The sequence below is a fragment of the Hylaeus volcanicus genome, chromosome 5 (genome assembly GCF_026283585.1).
Source record: "Hylaeus volcanicus isolate JK05 chromosome 5, UHH_iyHylVolc1.0_haploid, whole genome shotgun sequence".
Classification (NCBI taxonomy): Eukaryota; Metazoa; Arthropoda; class Insecta; order Hymenoptera; family Colletidae; genus Hylaeus; species Hylaeus volcanicus.
In genome coordinates, this window is record NC_071980.1 from 26,623,034 (window position 1) to 26,639,921 (window position 16,888).

At 50.0% G+C, this 16,888-nt stretch overlaps 1 protein-coding gene across 1 annotated transcript in view; it reads right to left on the reverse strand.

The window, feature by feature from the left end:
- LOC128877240 (uncharacterized) overlaps positions 1–16,888 on the reverse strand; it is a 259,027-nt gene that overhangs the window by 80,286 nt on the left and 161,853 nt on the right. The window contains exon 6 of the mRNA XM_054124383.1: positions 14,386–14,575. Within this exon, the coding sequence (XP_053980358.1) occupies positions 14,386–14,575 (190 nt within the window). The remainder of the gene's footprint in view (positions 1–14,385; positions 14,576–16,888) is intronic.

Sequence of the window (16,888 nt, forward strand, 5' to 3'; positions counted from 1 at the left end):
CCCCACGGCTCGGCACGCTTAAACGTCGCATCGCGGGAGAACGAGAGACTTCTCGTGCGTACCTCTTCTCTCTGTTTCTTTATTTTTTTTTTCTTTTCATTTTTTGCCATTCTCTTTCGAGGATAACGAACCGCCCACAGTCCCGGCTAACGACGCGCACTTAAAGTTTAATCTACCTAATTAATAGTGCTCGTCTATTACCGAGAGGGTCTCCTCATATTTCCTACCCCCTCGTGAGCTATAATCCACCGGCTACAACACCCCAGGACGCAAAAACCGTCCTGCCTAATGCACGGAATTGGCTGTTTCCTAAGTTTTCAGCTCTCCTTTTTTCCTCGGCCGCTTCCCGCGTCCCAGGACCCGACCTTGTACGCGCGTATCATCGTTGCCAACCTCTTAACGCTCGACTCCTTTTTACCCGACGGGGAATAAACGACGATGAATGTTTGCGAAATGGAACCGCCGATTGCGGACGATGTACATCGATTTGAAAACATAAGCCATTCCGTGCTCGTTAAAGTTTCATTTAAGGTGTACCGGAATCACGCGACCAATCGCCAACGAAATTCTTCCCTTTTCCCGAAGTTTTAACGGGAAGCGAAAATCCACAGGTTCGACCGGACCTCTGCTTTCGACGCACGTATTCGACCGTAATACGTCGACGAAAAGTCGAATCGTGGTTTTTACTATTCCGACACGCGAGCCACCTTTTCCATTTCCCGCTAAGAAGTCCATTTTTCCTCAAAGAACAGCCCGGGCGCCGCGTTAGATCCCTATCTCCCGTTATCTCGACGAGCTCACCTGTTTCCCTCTTACTCCCGCCGCCCCGCCGTACTCACGCACACCTTCGCCGAACCCTCTCTCCCTTTCACTCGTTCCGTCGATATATCTCGAATTGGCGGGCGCGACCATTAATTTCATTTTATCGCCGCATGGGATTCGAAGCGAGCGGCGCGGTAATGCGTTTTAAATGTAAAACAGGCTAAGGCCTTCGGCGCTAACGGGACGAGTCGCCGATAAAATTTGATTCGAGCCCCGCTGCTCTGTGGTTCATGTCTGTCCGACCTTGATCTTTGCGACCCACCCCCGCGCTCCCTCCCCGTCGTTCGATTGTCCACGGACTTCCGACTAGCCACGAGAGATTGTCTGTACCATCGTAAATATCGACCACCACCGACGGCTTACAAACTCGCGCTGTTGTATCGGTGGATAACAAAGTGTAATAGTCTCTTCGGACAACGTGGCCTATCGTGCAGCGACGTGAATTAATTCGGTGGAGTCGACGGACAAGTTGACTTTATCGCTAAGTATCTCGATACGGCGTGTTGATTGATAGGAAACTTCGATTGGTAATTACTCCTTTCGATGTTCTCCTAAATGTTTCTTGATTTTCGTCTAAAAATACCATCAAAGACGAAACGACCCCCGAGCGTTTGGTTCCTCGAGTGTAAAGAGGACGACTCGATGATATCCGACGATGGAACCCCTTGGCAATCCGCGTTCTAATAAAATTGATATTTCTGTGCGAAACATCGTCGCTTTCTTTGGTTGCGCGCAGCTGCTGCGAGACGTAAATTACTGCGCGCTGGAGAACCGAACCCGACGATCGGTTCGCTGGCAACGAAGGATTAGAGAAGCCGCCAGAGGAAGGGATTGCCCAAGGGGGTAGGCGAACTAGATGGGTATCGTCTGCCGTTAAGCGGCTCACCCACCTCGTACAACTTCCCGTTCCAGGCCCACCCGCCCCCATCGTCGACGTCCTGGAGGACAAGGGCGGTCTTGGTGACTTTATGAATATTCTCTCTGTGGAAGTCGCTCGATGCACTCGTTCACTTAGAACACGCCGGTAGCTCGGCTGTGTAAGCAGCCTCCCCGCCGTCGCCACGGCGTTCTAACGGAGATGGAATTATTTACGAGGAAATCATTAAAGTATTACAAATAGTTCCGGATGCCGTGTACCCGCGGAAGAGGATTACGAACGAGGGTTCCGGTGCAGAGAAAAAACGCCGACCGATTCGAGATCAAGCTTTACAAAGAGCTTACGGATCTTCAACTTATCGGCGTTCCTACGATGTTTCACGAGATCCTCGGAAAAATATTTAAAGGGGGCCTTCTCAACGACGATACAACTACGGTTCCTAAAAACAGCAGGTGTCCGAAGACGTTTAAGCGACAGGATATACGCTTCGATCGTTAGTTCCGAAACTTACCGGAACACGAGAGTCTTCACCGTCCGCGTAAACAGGACCACGAGTCGCCTCCTCCGTCACCGCAGGATTATGGCGTTACGATAGAGAAACGATCCAAGTTTCGTGCACTTCGCGTTACACCATAAATTAACCGTGCATCGCGACCGTAGCCAAAGTTGTTGGTCGGCAGAGTGCTAACCCGAATCTCATCCCGGATATTACTGGATGTACAAGTAATTAAATCACGGTTGGGTGGGTATGGGGAACTGTCGCGGGCGTAATTTTCAATGCAATCGATCGCAAGGCACGGATGAAAGCACCTTGCCAGCCAGAGCACCGAGCAATCTGGACGGCCTCCGGGGCCTCGTGTTTCACTCGTTGTAGAAGTCAATGCGCCCTCAGCCAACTAGCTATCGGGCCGTGCTGGCAACTGGCTATTCGAAATGCGCAAACAGTGGTCAGTGCACCGTGAGGTCAGCCGCCGGTGGATTAATTATGCAACGGGCCTCAGCCAGGGCACTGTTCTCGCCCATCCAGCGGCCAATTAACTCAAAAAACAATCGCTGGCCCGCCGAAATTCAAGCAGCGACCACCGTATCTCGGTGTACGTCGTCGGCACAGGTATGAGCGATAACGGCACGCGAGTAGGGGGTGCGGGGAGATGTATTCATTTTTTACAAGTACTTGTAGAAAATTGTGTAGAATGCTGTTGCGATATATTCGTTAACTGCCGGGCTACAAAATCCCACGCTACGAACCCCTCGATTCCCACCGCGAATATCATAATCGAGTCACGCTTGACGCAAGACGCCCAACGAAGGGAAGAAGAGTCGAGCAACGATCTGTCAGGGGGAAACGTAGGATCGTGTGCACGGACTCGCTTCTTCCCAGAGACACTGGGAACCGTAAGTGAGAGCATCCAAAGTTCGGAGTGCACGAGACTGCCAGGCATTAATCCCGTTTAGCTAGGGTTTATTGCCCGCGCGAAGTAAATTGGTAGGGCCTGCGCTAAATACCAGGAATACAGTTTCCATCGGCTATGGCTATGGTTTATCGGCGCCCCATACGCCCTCCCTTCGGTCCCTACCTCTGTCTACGCCAATGGAGGTCCGGAGTAACGGCCAAAGGGAGGGCGCCGAGAGCCAAAGGGCGCGAGCTGTATCGAGCTCGAATTGGGAAACGGTCCACCGGATGGATGCGCGTGTTCCGTACACTACCCTTCACAAGTATTTCTTCGACTTTGTTTCAGAAGTTTACCTCGTCGAGAAGTCAACGTGAAATTCATAAAACTTATTTTTGTCTCGTAATCGACTGTAACTTAGCTACGACGATCGAAAAACATCGATGGAAACAAATTACTTTTGAATCGATTAAAATGAACAACCTGTAATCTCAGCCTATAACTATCAGAGACGGACAGTTCTCATTCGCTGCGAGGAAAGGGGGGGCTGCCGAAAGGTTTAGGAAACTAGTAGCGTACTCCGAAACACACGAAATCTCCAGAGCGAGGGAATATTTATGGACGATAGTGTAGGACGCAAACACCAGCAAACGCAAACGGAACGCGTGTTCGGGCGGCCCCGCGCAGCTAGATGGACAGGAGGGTTGGTAGGTACACAGTTATTGCATTAACTCATCATTGTCATTTTTATCACGTGCCCACTTGAATCAACAGCGGCCTCGGTGTTCCAAGCCGCGTCGCTCATCTGCGCTAGCCGCCTTTCTCTCGCGACCCCTCGAAACCTGTCCGCTTGTTTTCGCGCAACTCTTGAGCCCTGTAGAGGGAGGGGGGGGGGGGGGGTGGAGGGGGCTGCTACCACGGTTAGAGCTATGCTTCGAACCCTGTCCCCTTCGTTCCCTCTGTTGGATTAGCCGCTAACGACTCGTGTTACTCGTTCGCAACGCAATTTTCCCTTTCCCTGGAGTTTCGCGCGCGCGCGCCATCGTAAATCGACGACTCCCTAATTCTTTATCACGGTCACGGGAGAATCGGCAAAGACAATCCAGGTACAAAATAATCGAAGATCGATGACGAATTCGGAGGATACAGATTATTATATCAAAAAATGATCGTAAATGCTCTTACGGGAATAAAATCTGCGTCCGCGACGCATGGAAACATAAATAACGTAGTTTACCGTAGAATGTTTTATTACCAAGTTGATTCAGCTGTAACAAGGGTATTCGCGTAGCTCGAAAGGAGGAGTCATGGGAAATTTAAAAAGAGACGCTTTCGGTCCTCGCGAGAGAGACTAAGTTCGCGGGAAGGGCTGAAAGTCTGCATTTTTATAGGTCTACCTGTAAAGGTCCCTGCGCGTTCGTGCCATCAGTTTCTGTATATTTTATCCGCCTCGTAAGGTATTCCCGTGCAGCTTTGTTGCGACTGGTACACGCCGTAATAAAGTTCAAGTACGAGACGGTGATGGCGCGTAGCGTAAAATTCAAAGAGAATTCTGGAGGAGAGGCGTCGGACGTATGAATGCTTCGAGGCGGCGCGCGGCGGTCCGACTCTCGCGAAGCCTCGAGAATATTGTTTATTCAGGATCCAAGGCGAATGGGCCAGGGCTTCTTGCCGGGAGACGTACGCGACGCTCTCGTACGCAGGTAAATATCGATAATCCATAAGCACGCGCCCGTATCGAGTTTTACGGTATTACCGGCGTCGTCTCGAGAATTCTCGGGGAGTTTGCGCGAGGAATTCCGTCGCAAACGGGCTCGAAAATTCCTGCCGCGGGAGGAACTGGCGCGTCGATGAAACTTTTTCCTCGCGAACAAACTCTCCGCTCGGAGAACGAAGAAAACGGGGAACCGTTATAATAATCCCATCGGCGATAACGCGTCAGACGATAGGAGAGTACTTGCGAGAAATTAAATTCTCGCGGGTGAGACGCGATAAACGATAGGTTTAATAGATTTTATCCTCCCGCAGTGGATCTACTTTCTTGGGGCTGCTGGGGAGCTGCTCGATGACGAAACCACGCGAATTTCAGGCCATAGCTGATCCTCTGGTGGCACTCGAGGACCGCGGGTATCGTCGATGCGACGAAATTCTCGACCTGATCGGACCAGGATCAAAGCGATGACGCTCTCGATGGGCTAGCGTCAGATGGCGAGTACCAGGGAGCGGCCGTCGAACGAGAAGGATTAATTAAGGTCGTTTGTCCGGCGATTTGCGCCGAAATCAAATCGCGCCGGACGAATGCGCGACGCCTGCAGCCAAGGAACGTAACAAATGGGTATCGCGCGCCACCAGGAACCGGTAATGCAGGGGGACATTGCGCCGAACCCGTCGCTCACCATTACTTGGCATTGTGTCTGCGGTTCCTGGCGATTTGTACCCTTGCCGACCACGCGTCAGGGACATTTATTAAAGCTGTACCCGTTCGACGGAAAGTGCGAGAGAGACGAGACGTCGAATGACCGTTTCGCGCAGCCTTCGTCCCTCGAGGGACCAGCGATCGCCGAAGGGTCCAACGATCGCGTTTGCGCAAGTTTCCGCTTTACTGAAATTTAAATCTGCCGATAGCTGCTTACGATTCTGCTCCAACGGGATCGAGGACGGATCGAGGCTACGTAATCGAGGCTGCAGGGAGGGTCGCCGATACGGTTTGCGGAAGGAATTTCGTCGGAACTGCGGTTGCTTTTCGCCCGGAATCGCGTTACTGGTTCACGATACACCGGAACCCTGGACGCATCGGTCGTGTTCGTCGAAATTAAACAACGTTCCTCGATGCTCGGCTGGGACTCACGGCTCCGTGAAACCTAGTCGGATCTCGTTCTATCGAGTTTCGTTTACATCGATATAATCATTGGACGAGCAAACAGAAAGTGGATAGACCCATTCCGTTTCCCCTCGTCGAGCAATGGGTTCTTCTCGTGTACGCAGAAACGACAAATCGCGACGTTAAAAAACGATACGTTCAACTCGGTCCAATTACGCGACTCGCGCAATATATGTTTGTTAACCGGTCCTCGGGTTTCCTTCGTCGCACAATATCAATTTGATAGTAATTTCGAAGCCCCGGCGTCGCCTCTAAAGTTACAGACAAGGGACGCGGAGGAACTACGACTGTCCGAAACGAGCAACAACTGGTCGATTCTCCGAACCGAAGGCAGCTTAACTCCCTAACGAACCACCTCCCGTTTCGGTCGTCGATGTAGAAATCGGAATTAAACGAAACACGAACTACGGCGTGCAACGCTGGTTAAATACGCCTCGAGTCGAAGTTATTCTCCGGGTAACAAGATGGTAGCTACAGGGGTGTTTAGTGGAACCACGGCTCGTTAAACCGCTTAGAATAGGGTAATTACGATAGAAACTTTGCGAATGAGCCGGCGAGAGGATCTAATAGAAGCCGAGCGTTCGCGAAGTTGACGCTGTACGCGCGCATTGTCGAGCAAAGCGCATTGTGCCAGCAGAGATAGGTTCAATTCTTACACCTACGCTGATATTACGAATATTCGATGCGTTAATTATTTGATAGACTACCGTGTCTGGCCGTTGCAATTCAATCGTACGCGAAACAAAGAACTGCGCGTTGTCCCGATCGTTGCCATGCACACGGCAGCGTAAATTTCGCTGTAATTTTACCTGCCCGCCTCAAAGCTCAGTTCGGAGCACCTCCTCTGGAATTTCTCATTTGTTCGATGGAAATCCAGCCGCGAAAGCGTTCATTCACGAGTTTGGCCAATACATTTTTCAACCGCGCAACCCCGCTGAAAACTTGGCGTACAAACCATCACGGTTCGCGTATTCTACGTTCGGAAACAAACAAAAAGATGGAAAGAAAAACGCACGCTACAAACGCGTAAGCCTGTTTTTTCATTGGCTCTCTTGTTTCGACGTTCAATGCGAAGCCATCCGCACGATTGACTCTCGAATCGATATTTGTTCGGCCATCGTTGATCGTTGGCTGTTCGATTGCAAACGTTCATTTGTAAAGCACTGTTTAAGGCAGTGTGTCAGTTTATTTGGAGCAAATATCGATTTCTCTTTCAAGTCCATTCCCGAAAATTCTTTTCGTACAGGATATTTTCGAACGGGTTAACTAGAAACACACGCGTAGATTTCAGGTGCTACAGATCGAACATGGGAGTTTTCGAGAGGGAGTCTTTGAGAGCTAGTCTTTTAGCGGGAGTTAGCGAGAATACAGGGAACAATACGCGAGAGTTAAAGGGTTATTCACGCTGCCAAGAGCCATTCCGACGCTCGCCTGGCGCTGTTGTTGGAAGCTTCGTTAGCAATAAACGCGGCACGAGCCAAACGCTGCTCCTCTCGCTTTGAGCCGCGATCAAAAATTTCACTTCAAACAGCGGCTCGGTCATTAGTTCCCGTTACTTCTGACGCGCGCCAGGTGCCACGAGCCAGACAACGCTTCCGTAAAAATATACACTCGGCCGAGCAAATAATTCAGAGACTCGTCATGGATGGGCTCTTTTACGGATTACCCTGTCAAAACTAACGTCCTCAAACAACCGGCGTGAATACATACGGTACACGTCGGATACCGGTGTCTCTCGTCAACACCCCTTACGTCCATTCTTCTCGGGGAAAGATTCCTTTCGCTACCTAATTCAGAGCAAAGATAGACGATATTCTCGATTGGATGAAAATTTTCAGATAACGCATAAAAGACGAACAATCTAAAATTTTGAGCTTGAAACAAAATTCTGGTCATCTCTCTTTCAGGGACATATTTTCGTCAGCGGCTGGTAAACCACGTAATGCCACGGCGACCTTTCGTCGCGTGCATTGCCCGCAGAAATTACCGAACCTCGCCACGTGTAAACTTGGCCAAAGACAGGTTACCCGATCCCCTTGAATAAAACAGAAGCGACCCCCGAAACTCGTGACTGCATTCCATGTTTTACGATACCTGGCCGCACCCCGGCTGAAAATCCACTTTCTCGGAGATCCGGAGGAATTCCTCGAGGAAGTATCGTGGAAGTTCGTCTATCGACGTGGCTGAACCGAGACGAACATTGGAAAACAGCGGAAACGAAGAGAACGGAAAGAGAATCTGTCGCAAAGTGGCTAGATTCGTGACAGCTGTCCAACGACCGGCTCCCGCCGCCATAATCAAATACGAAATTCCATCGGTAGCGCCATGGATCGAGCTTTTGTAACCGATCATGCGTCAACGGTAATTAATGGCTGCGGAAATTACGAGCGAACGTTCGTAAATTACGAATCTATGCGGCGGACATCCTTCGATCGCCGTCGTTTCATCCCGTGAATCGTCGACTATTCGATACTGTCGCATAGCAATGGTGTTGGAACCATTGCGAAACATCTGCTGAAAATATCAACTAAAAAGGAGCGGTTGATTTTTCGAACAACTGAAATTACAAATTTCTGTTAGTCGATCAAGAGAGACCGAGCATCGGTTTATACGTGATAATTACTAATTGGTTTATTTAGGTGGTTATGGGCACAGGACAAGGGCGCGCGGTTTCTCGGGCGGGCCGTTGAATTAAACAGAAATTCATTTTGAAATATTTCTCCCAGCGGGTTGCGCGCCGCGCGCCTCTCTGTCGGGTAAAACGAAGGGCCCCCTAATGAAACGTGCGGAAACGTTCCTCGAGCTTCCTTTTGTTTCGTAACTTCAATTAAGGACGAGTCATCGTTCAACTGGAAGAAATGCAAAACCGGGCGAAATTTGTATCTAGCGAGCAGCGAACGAAATATAAACAACATTCTATCGTTACTCGTTAAAGTACTTAATTGACCCGTCAGAGTTCATTTTCTAACACCAGAATAAGCAAACGAAGCGCATCGGTAGTCAACGATATGCTGCGCGAGAGTTTCGAGTTGATCGTAGCGGATCGTTAAGTAGATAAGTCAACGCATGGCCAGACAGCGCGCACCGGTCGACGCCGCGCGATTATAGCTGTTATCCGGAAACAAAAACTGCAAGTAAAATCACGCGATGATCGTGGCAAAACGCCCGACTTTTTCACAAATTATCGGACATATTGCTACGCAGATAATTTCACAGGGTATAATTACACGGGAGCTCTAACCGTAGTTCAGTGTAACCGGTTGGGATACGGTTTCCTCGATCAGCCAATCTCCGTGTGGCTGTGGTAGCACGGTACTCTATCACGACACGCAAAATCCTTAATTATTATGCAGCAAAGCGAATCAGGAATCCGGGTAATGCCAGCAGTCGAACAGCCGTGCATACAAGCTCGTATGTAAGGGTTTCCGTAGAACGGCCCGGAAGGGGCCACAGGAGTCCCTAAAACCGCAGTGACCTCCAATTATCCTGTGGGTACCACGTGGCCCACGTGGTACCCGTGTTCCCTACGGACCGGCCGCAAACACCCCTATGTCAGTCTTCCCGGTGCCCACAGCGCCCCTCGGATTAATTCATTATTAAAATAACCCCATCGGTGAGACCTTGTTATTGTCCTCTATTAGAGTGGAATCGCGTGAAATCGAATTAAAAAGGGCCGCGAAATTATTTTTATCCGAGCAGCTTCGTGACGCTGGTGAAAGAAAGGGGTGAATATTAATTGTTCGTTAAAAGATTCCCTAAAAATCGATACCAATCCCGGAAGAAACCAAACGTGAACATATTCGATTTCCTTTTATCTAAAACCTGTCCTGACATCGCCACGTCACGCCGTCGAGGTTGTTCCTCGCTTAAGGCTAATCTAGGGCTCGAAGGACATCGTCAACTTTGAAATAACGGATCAACCCATCGCGTCTAATGACACGTGCAATTGGCCAGGATTCGGTAAAGTTTCTCGAGGCCCTGGCTCGGGCTAAATCAAAAGTCCTCATTAGGTATTCCGAGGTCGGAGGGTGTCGGGACCGACGAGGGTGTCCAGCATCCCTTTCGTCTTGTTCCCGACGACGGAGCAACCCGCCTAAGACCGGACATTTCAATAAACCCTGGCAAACGCGTGGGTTTAAACCGCTGACCGCGGCGCATCCTGGTCAGCAGCTTCTTCGATGAAATTGCGCATGTCCTCGCGCCAAAACCCCAGGTAGTGCCAGGATAACGACGGTCGATCGATTCTCGCGCGTTATACCTGCGATGGATTTAACACTTTCTTCTCCCGAAGTGATTCTTAAAGACCTGCGGCACCTTGGTCGGACCAAAGCGACGTTCTGACAAACGTTGCGAGAGGTCGAAGACGCGAATGAACGGGAAATACAGGAGGAAGATCGTAGGAATGCTCTATTAATAAACGAATAATCGAGGAGGTAATAAGTGGCGGTACTTCACCGACATCGACCAGCTCATAAAAGTTTCTTCTTCCAAAGGAAACGACCGCGTTCCCTCTGCCCGCCCGCCACATCAATTCCCTCGAATTAGCGAAACGATTTCCCGGAAAACTTTCCGCGCCTCGCGTCCACGGTCACTTTCTCCCCTATAAATCTATCTCCCCAAACGCCGCCGCCCCATTGGCCGACCGTCCGCGGATGTCCACGCTCCCTTCTTTCTCGACTCCGTTCCGCCGCTAAAATTCGATCCCTGGCCGATTGCGATTCGTCGTCGAAATAATCCGACGGAGAAACGAATTACCGCGTCTGATTGGAACGAACTCGTCCAGAAGCTTCGTCTCGCGCGCAGTTAACAAACTTCGTTAACAAAGTACGGGGACGAGCGTTTTTTTCCAGATCGACCGCCGGAAAAGGTGGCCGTCATCGTTCGACGGTCCATGAACGATGAAATGGATTTGCCGATGAACTTTTCCTACCACGGAGGACCCGTCTTTCTAGCTTTGGCGCGGCTAAAACTACTCCGATTAAATCGAAGGGAAAAGAGCTGAGATAACTTCGCAAATCGAACACGGGCTTAAAAAGAACATTCTCGACGAACCGATGCCTTTCGAATTGAAAAGTTTACGCGCACGATGTAGTTTCATAGTTTACGGTACGTTTAAACTCGTGCGTTTACCCTAGTCGATTAGATCCCGCGCAAAATAAGTCCGAATTCCACTCGGTTCAGCTTTAAAACTTCATTCCCGATCGGATTGTTCGTTTCCTGGTTCGAGTGGCGAGGGATACGTCTGCGGGAGGATCTAGCGTTTCTCGTCTCTTTGTCTTAAAGGCGATCGGGTCCGTAAGAGAGTTCCCGGTTGTTTCCCGGATGGGAACCACGACCACCGGCGATCACGGTTCATTTCGTCCTGCTCTCACGATTCCGGCCAACTTCGTATTTTCCCTCTCGGTGTCCCTCGACCCGTGGGTTCGTTCCTTCTCGACCAGACACCCAGACTCGGGGAAAAAACGAGAAACCGGCCGGTACACGGTCGTAAGAGTCCATAAAAATCACGCTCATCCTCTCTCGATTTCGATGGATTGTTGACTTTGCGTTTGTCAGAGATGCAGACCGAATTTTCCTCTGGCTCGCAACGTTTCTCGCAATCTTCCAAGGTCAAGGTTTCCCTTTCGCGGGTCGAGATCCTGCGGGACGCATATTGGATCGGGATTCATCGGAAATCGGAATGTTTGCGCCAAGAGTCTGCTCGACTACTCGTCTTTATCGATAAAGGAGGCTATGAAACCGACTAACAAGAGCGTTGGAATATGTTCGTCGTTCCAGCGGTGGGAAGAATGGCTTTGCAATTAAAAATCACAAAAATGAAACGCTTCGATGTAATAAGGTGATTTCGCAAAAGCACTTTTGGTCGAAGACACACGAACGCCAAACGAGTTCGTTTCGCTGACAGCGAAAGACAGTTTGCCTCTGCAAACGTCACTGGAGTCGAAACAGGAGTTTATACTTAAACGACGAAACCAGAGCGCGGAGCTTTGTCGCGTCGGCTTCGTTCGAAGCGGCTGGAAGCCAAATTGGAAGCTGGCAGTGTGGCCCTGCGAAGTACCGTAGGTAACGGGCAACCGTACAGACAGACAGAGGGACTGACGGGCCAAGAGCAGCGAAATCTCTTGCGTCCGGTAAAACGCGCACATGCGAGAGCTCCGGGCTGGAAACGGCCAGAACAGAGACGGTTCGCAACTATACGAGCAGAAAGCCAAAGCAAAGCCGCGTTTGGCCGGTATTCGACGCGCAACCGGCGGTTTAATTACTCTCTTCATAGAGACACTAAATATTCGACTGTGTGCGAGGTGGCCGGCTGGGCTCTGCTCGCCTGTCATAGAAACGATAATTACGGAGGCGAAGCCCGGCTTCTATCGGTGTGTCTGCAACCGTAATGTTGTCCGTCTAATCTCAGAATCGATCGTTTTCCGCTCGATTTCCCTCGACTCGCAAGTACACTTTATCGATACCAAAAGACACGCATCGAAAATTGAAACGACGTCGATGAATTTGTGACTACTCCTCGTCAAGGTATAGCTCCTTAGCTCGTCATCGGTGGAAATTTCGATTTCCGAGCGAACGCGAGTGGACCGAAACCGAAAGGAACGGGGAGAAGAGAAACGGAAGCAAGTACTCGGTTGCTTATAAAGCCAGATGCGAAACAATGTGGCTCGTCTTTTAAAGGAGACAGACCCGACCACCGTTCTCGACTCTACCCTCTCTCATCCCTACGACATCACCCCGTTTTAATTAGCTTTACCGGCTGGTAAACAATAAGCCCTTATTTCTGATGAATTAATTTTCAACAATTCCGTCGGTCGGCTTACGCGCGGCCCACGAGACCCGCGTCGGCGGCTTTTATTCCGCGAGGGTTTCGCGTCTCTCAGCGTAACGAGCATCCCCCTTTACGTAATACTATCTGCCGTGTCCGTGGTTTACTGGAATGTCTAGAACGCGAGCTCTTTCGACAGCCTCTCGATGGCGTGCTATCAGACTTCGAATAACACCGACGCGTTTCTACGGGATAGGCGTCGCTCCGTCCAGAATAAACGGAAAGTATTTTTTTAAAGAGGTCGAATTGACGCGAAACGGGGTTTCATTCATCCGCGACGAAACGTTCCCCTATTGTAACTCTCGTCGACTGGATTGTTGCACCGTTTATGACATAATTCTTTAATGTTCTATTCTCAAATTATTCGCCCTATCATACAGTAGCTAGCATCGAACTGTGCTATTATTTTTAATCGGATCTGAAACCTGTAAGCAATCATCTTTGAAACTCGGGACTAATTTTCTCATTCAAATATCCTAGCATACTCGTCAGGAAGACACCAGACTCGCGTTTATCCAATCGATCCTCGCCGAAACCGTTTCGAATCCATGAATCCGTTTCGAAAGGAATATTCAAGCGATGGAGGACGATCGCGGGCAGAAGGACGCGTCGCGATGGTGGAAAATCCGTACGGGAACGGGAAGAGGAAGAGGAAGAGGAAGAGGAAGAGGAAGAGCGAGGAGTAGGCGCGGCTTATAGCGGCGCGAGACGCTCATCTGCATTTCAAATCGCATGCCCTCGCCAAGATTCCCGCGCAACGCTATGGGCTAGCGATGGGAATGATATGGAATCGATAGTATCGATGTCAGTTCCGTGAAGTGTATCCTAGCGTGGGACAGTATCCAACGTTTACGGAACAAACGGATAACCGTTTCAAAGCGTTTCAAGGTTGTTACAGTTGTCCAAACTCGCTGTTATATAAAATAATAAAAGAGAAATGATAGATTCGGAAGTAACGATTTTGAATACGTAGCCACTGGCTACGGTGGAAATGAAGGGGTCGAGTGCTTTGGTATCGAATTGCTCGTATATTATGGACATCTACCCGTATCACTCCCATCGCTGCTATGAACGTCCGTGTGCTAGAAATACCACTCCGAAGAGGAAACAGGCCGCGCGCTGGTAGCTCGCGTGTGCCCGCGTCAGGACGGAATGCGATACGACGGATTCGGAATCGCCACGAGGTCGTTTCGAACGCGCGCGAATTTACGGTAAACGGTGGACAAACCGAGGCGAACGGAAGTCGTGTTTGCTTCCGTCTCGCTCCACCAACTCAGCTGAATTAGACTATTCGCACATTGGATGCATGTTTAAGCGTTGACACGTGTACACACAGGTTCCTAACAATAGCGATGGACAAAATTCTGATTTACGTATTTGTATAAACCGAAATACTCGGTAAAAATGATTCGATCAACCCTAGGCTCTGATCCGTTCCATGTTTATTTCGACGCGTGGAAATTGTACGGAAAGGTGAGGGAACGGCTGCGCCCAGACGTTAATTAGTCTACGTAAGCTCTGCAACGACGCGGAACAAGTGGTGGTTGCAGAGCACGATACGAGGAAATAGAGGGTATGATGAACTTACCTTGCCGACCCCGGTGAGCTCTTTGACGCCTATCCTCCGCAGGAGAGCAGATGGCGCGGGAGGCGGTGACCTGAGAAGCAGAGCCGCGTATCCATTTGGGAAGATTGGCTGCTCGTCCGAGCTGATGTTCTCGTCGCCGGAGCGACGTCGACGGTGCGGGCTCGACGAGAGGTTCAACCTTTGGGCTGCTCTGAAAGGTAAAGAAACCGAATTTCAATTCAACCATAACTGAAAAGAAACCTACTCAATGAAAATCTGTTACGATTATCCACCGTGGTAGCCTAGCTAGGTAAATTTCAACTAAGCAAACATGGAAACGCATCTCCGAAGCTCCGTCACGTGTCGCTGTAAAGTTTGATATCTATTTAAAATTCCCATCGGAAATGAAACAACCGCTAAGGTATCCCTTGCTTCTTTTTAACCCAGCAGAGTCCTTGGCGACGCGAAAACCAACAGACAAGGACTCCCGTCGGGCGGCATGCAACCTCGCGTGCATAATAAAGTTTTTACAGCGTGAAATCCAATATCAAACTCGGAGACGCGCAAACCCCGGGGGTCCGGGAAACCGCTTAAATCTCACGAGAACGAAGCATACGGTCGTTCGTTGGTTCGTTCGTCTCGAACGCTTCCTGCGATGCCTATCTCGCAGATACGGAACCGACCGTAGGAAAGGGTCGCAGGATTCCGGAAGGTATGTGTCTCGAGGGTGACTGGGTGACATACTCCGCGGGGCAGGCCGGTAATCAGCGAAGGTAATGTGCCGGAACCCCGTGCGCGATAGGGTACCCACGTTTAAAGGGGTGCGCACCGAGGGACGGAGAGAGCGGGAGAAAGAGAGGACGAAGAGGTGTAACAGTGGGACCATCGGGCTCACTTTTTGGCGGGGACGGAGGACGTTCCAGGGGCTCGGTCGCCCTAACTTCTCCAGCCCTCGGGCCTCGTTAACCCACGCTCTGTGAAATTGGAAATACCAACGAGAGAGCGAACCCAGACGGGGGTCTCTCGCTCTCGAGAGAGCGAGCCCTCGTTTCGCGGGCTGCGCGTGCAAGCATTTGCGACCACTGTGTCGGCCTGTTATAAAAAATAGAAAGGGCCGTGGACAGGGAGTGGGGGGACACGCAGGATCGCCTTTAAAGCGGAAGCAAACGATATCGCGCGCGGGGACACAACAGAAATTTCCGCAACGATATCGTTTCTGTAACAAATGTTATTATACCATGTTCGAAGGAAATTGCTTTCGACTTAAAATTGAGGTTTCTGTCATTTACAACGGGGGTAGTAAGCTGAATTAGAAGTTGCATCGGGATTCTGGTAACCCTAGCGACAGTCCTAGAGATACGGGCCGGTTATCAACTGTTCGCCGCCGCAACTTCCGCCCGACATTACGTCCGAATAAGCGGCGCCTCTATGGACCACGGTTAATAATCTCGCGTCAAGATGCCGCTTGCCAGCGAACCGTATTTAGCGGCGTGGCTTCTACAGCAACGGCTCCGGCGCAAGAACGGTGAAAAAAAATTCGTTACTCCTGGTAAGCCAACTGGCCGAGATAAGGCTTAAAGTGGAACACCGTCTTTAATGCCGAACAAATTTCCTACCGTGTCGAGACGAATATATCTGACCAATGCTCGCTCTTTCTACTTGCGTCACTCATCGGTGTTCCCGCGTAGAAACGCCGGTAGAGTCAGCCAGTCATGATCGGACACAGTAGTCTACAAACCTCTATCCTGTTCTATACCTTGAAATAGCAATGGTCAAAAAATCTATCGATAAATGAATGTTTTAACTTAACTAACTTAACTTAATTCGATCAAAAGGCAGACTTCCGAAAAGAACGACAACGTCCAGCCGGGATAATTGGCAGCAGTACTCGAATGACCAATCGATCGCTCTCGACGGTGGCAGGCCGAATGCGAGAAACTTATTTCACTCGGTCAAATATTTAAACGAGAAAAGTAAGTTGCAGGCGAAGGGGGAGAAGTTCGGATACTTTACGACAGCCAGACGCCAGAGTCAACAGTACGATCGAGAAAATGTAGTTGAGAGAAAGTACTCCCGTCCGTACGTCACTTTTCTTCTTCAGTTTCAAAGTCTACTCGATTAAATCTCTTAATATTTAAACCTCCGAGAGGAAGAGTCGTATTACCGAGGCGAAGAATCGTCTCGAAATATCTAGAAACCGCGTTACACTCGCTTCCGTGTTCGCTTGCTCGTTCCTTTCGACGTACTAATTCCGAAAAGAATGCCAGAACGCGAAGAGATTGTTTCTTATCGCTAGATTTCTACGTGGGATGAATGCACAGGCTCGCGAATACACTTGTTGCGACTACCGGAAGAGTACTTGTTATTCCTAAGGGAGGGAGAGTTTCGAAGAGTATTGTTGACTCATAGAACACGGGGCGACACTTGTAACAACCTCGTAGACTGCTCGTACGCGCGAATTGTAATGGAACAGTCTGTTGACGCGGTAGTAGGAAGACAGACTCTTACCTCCACGTCTCGCGAC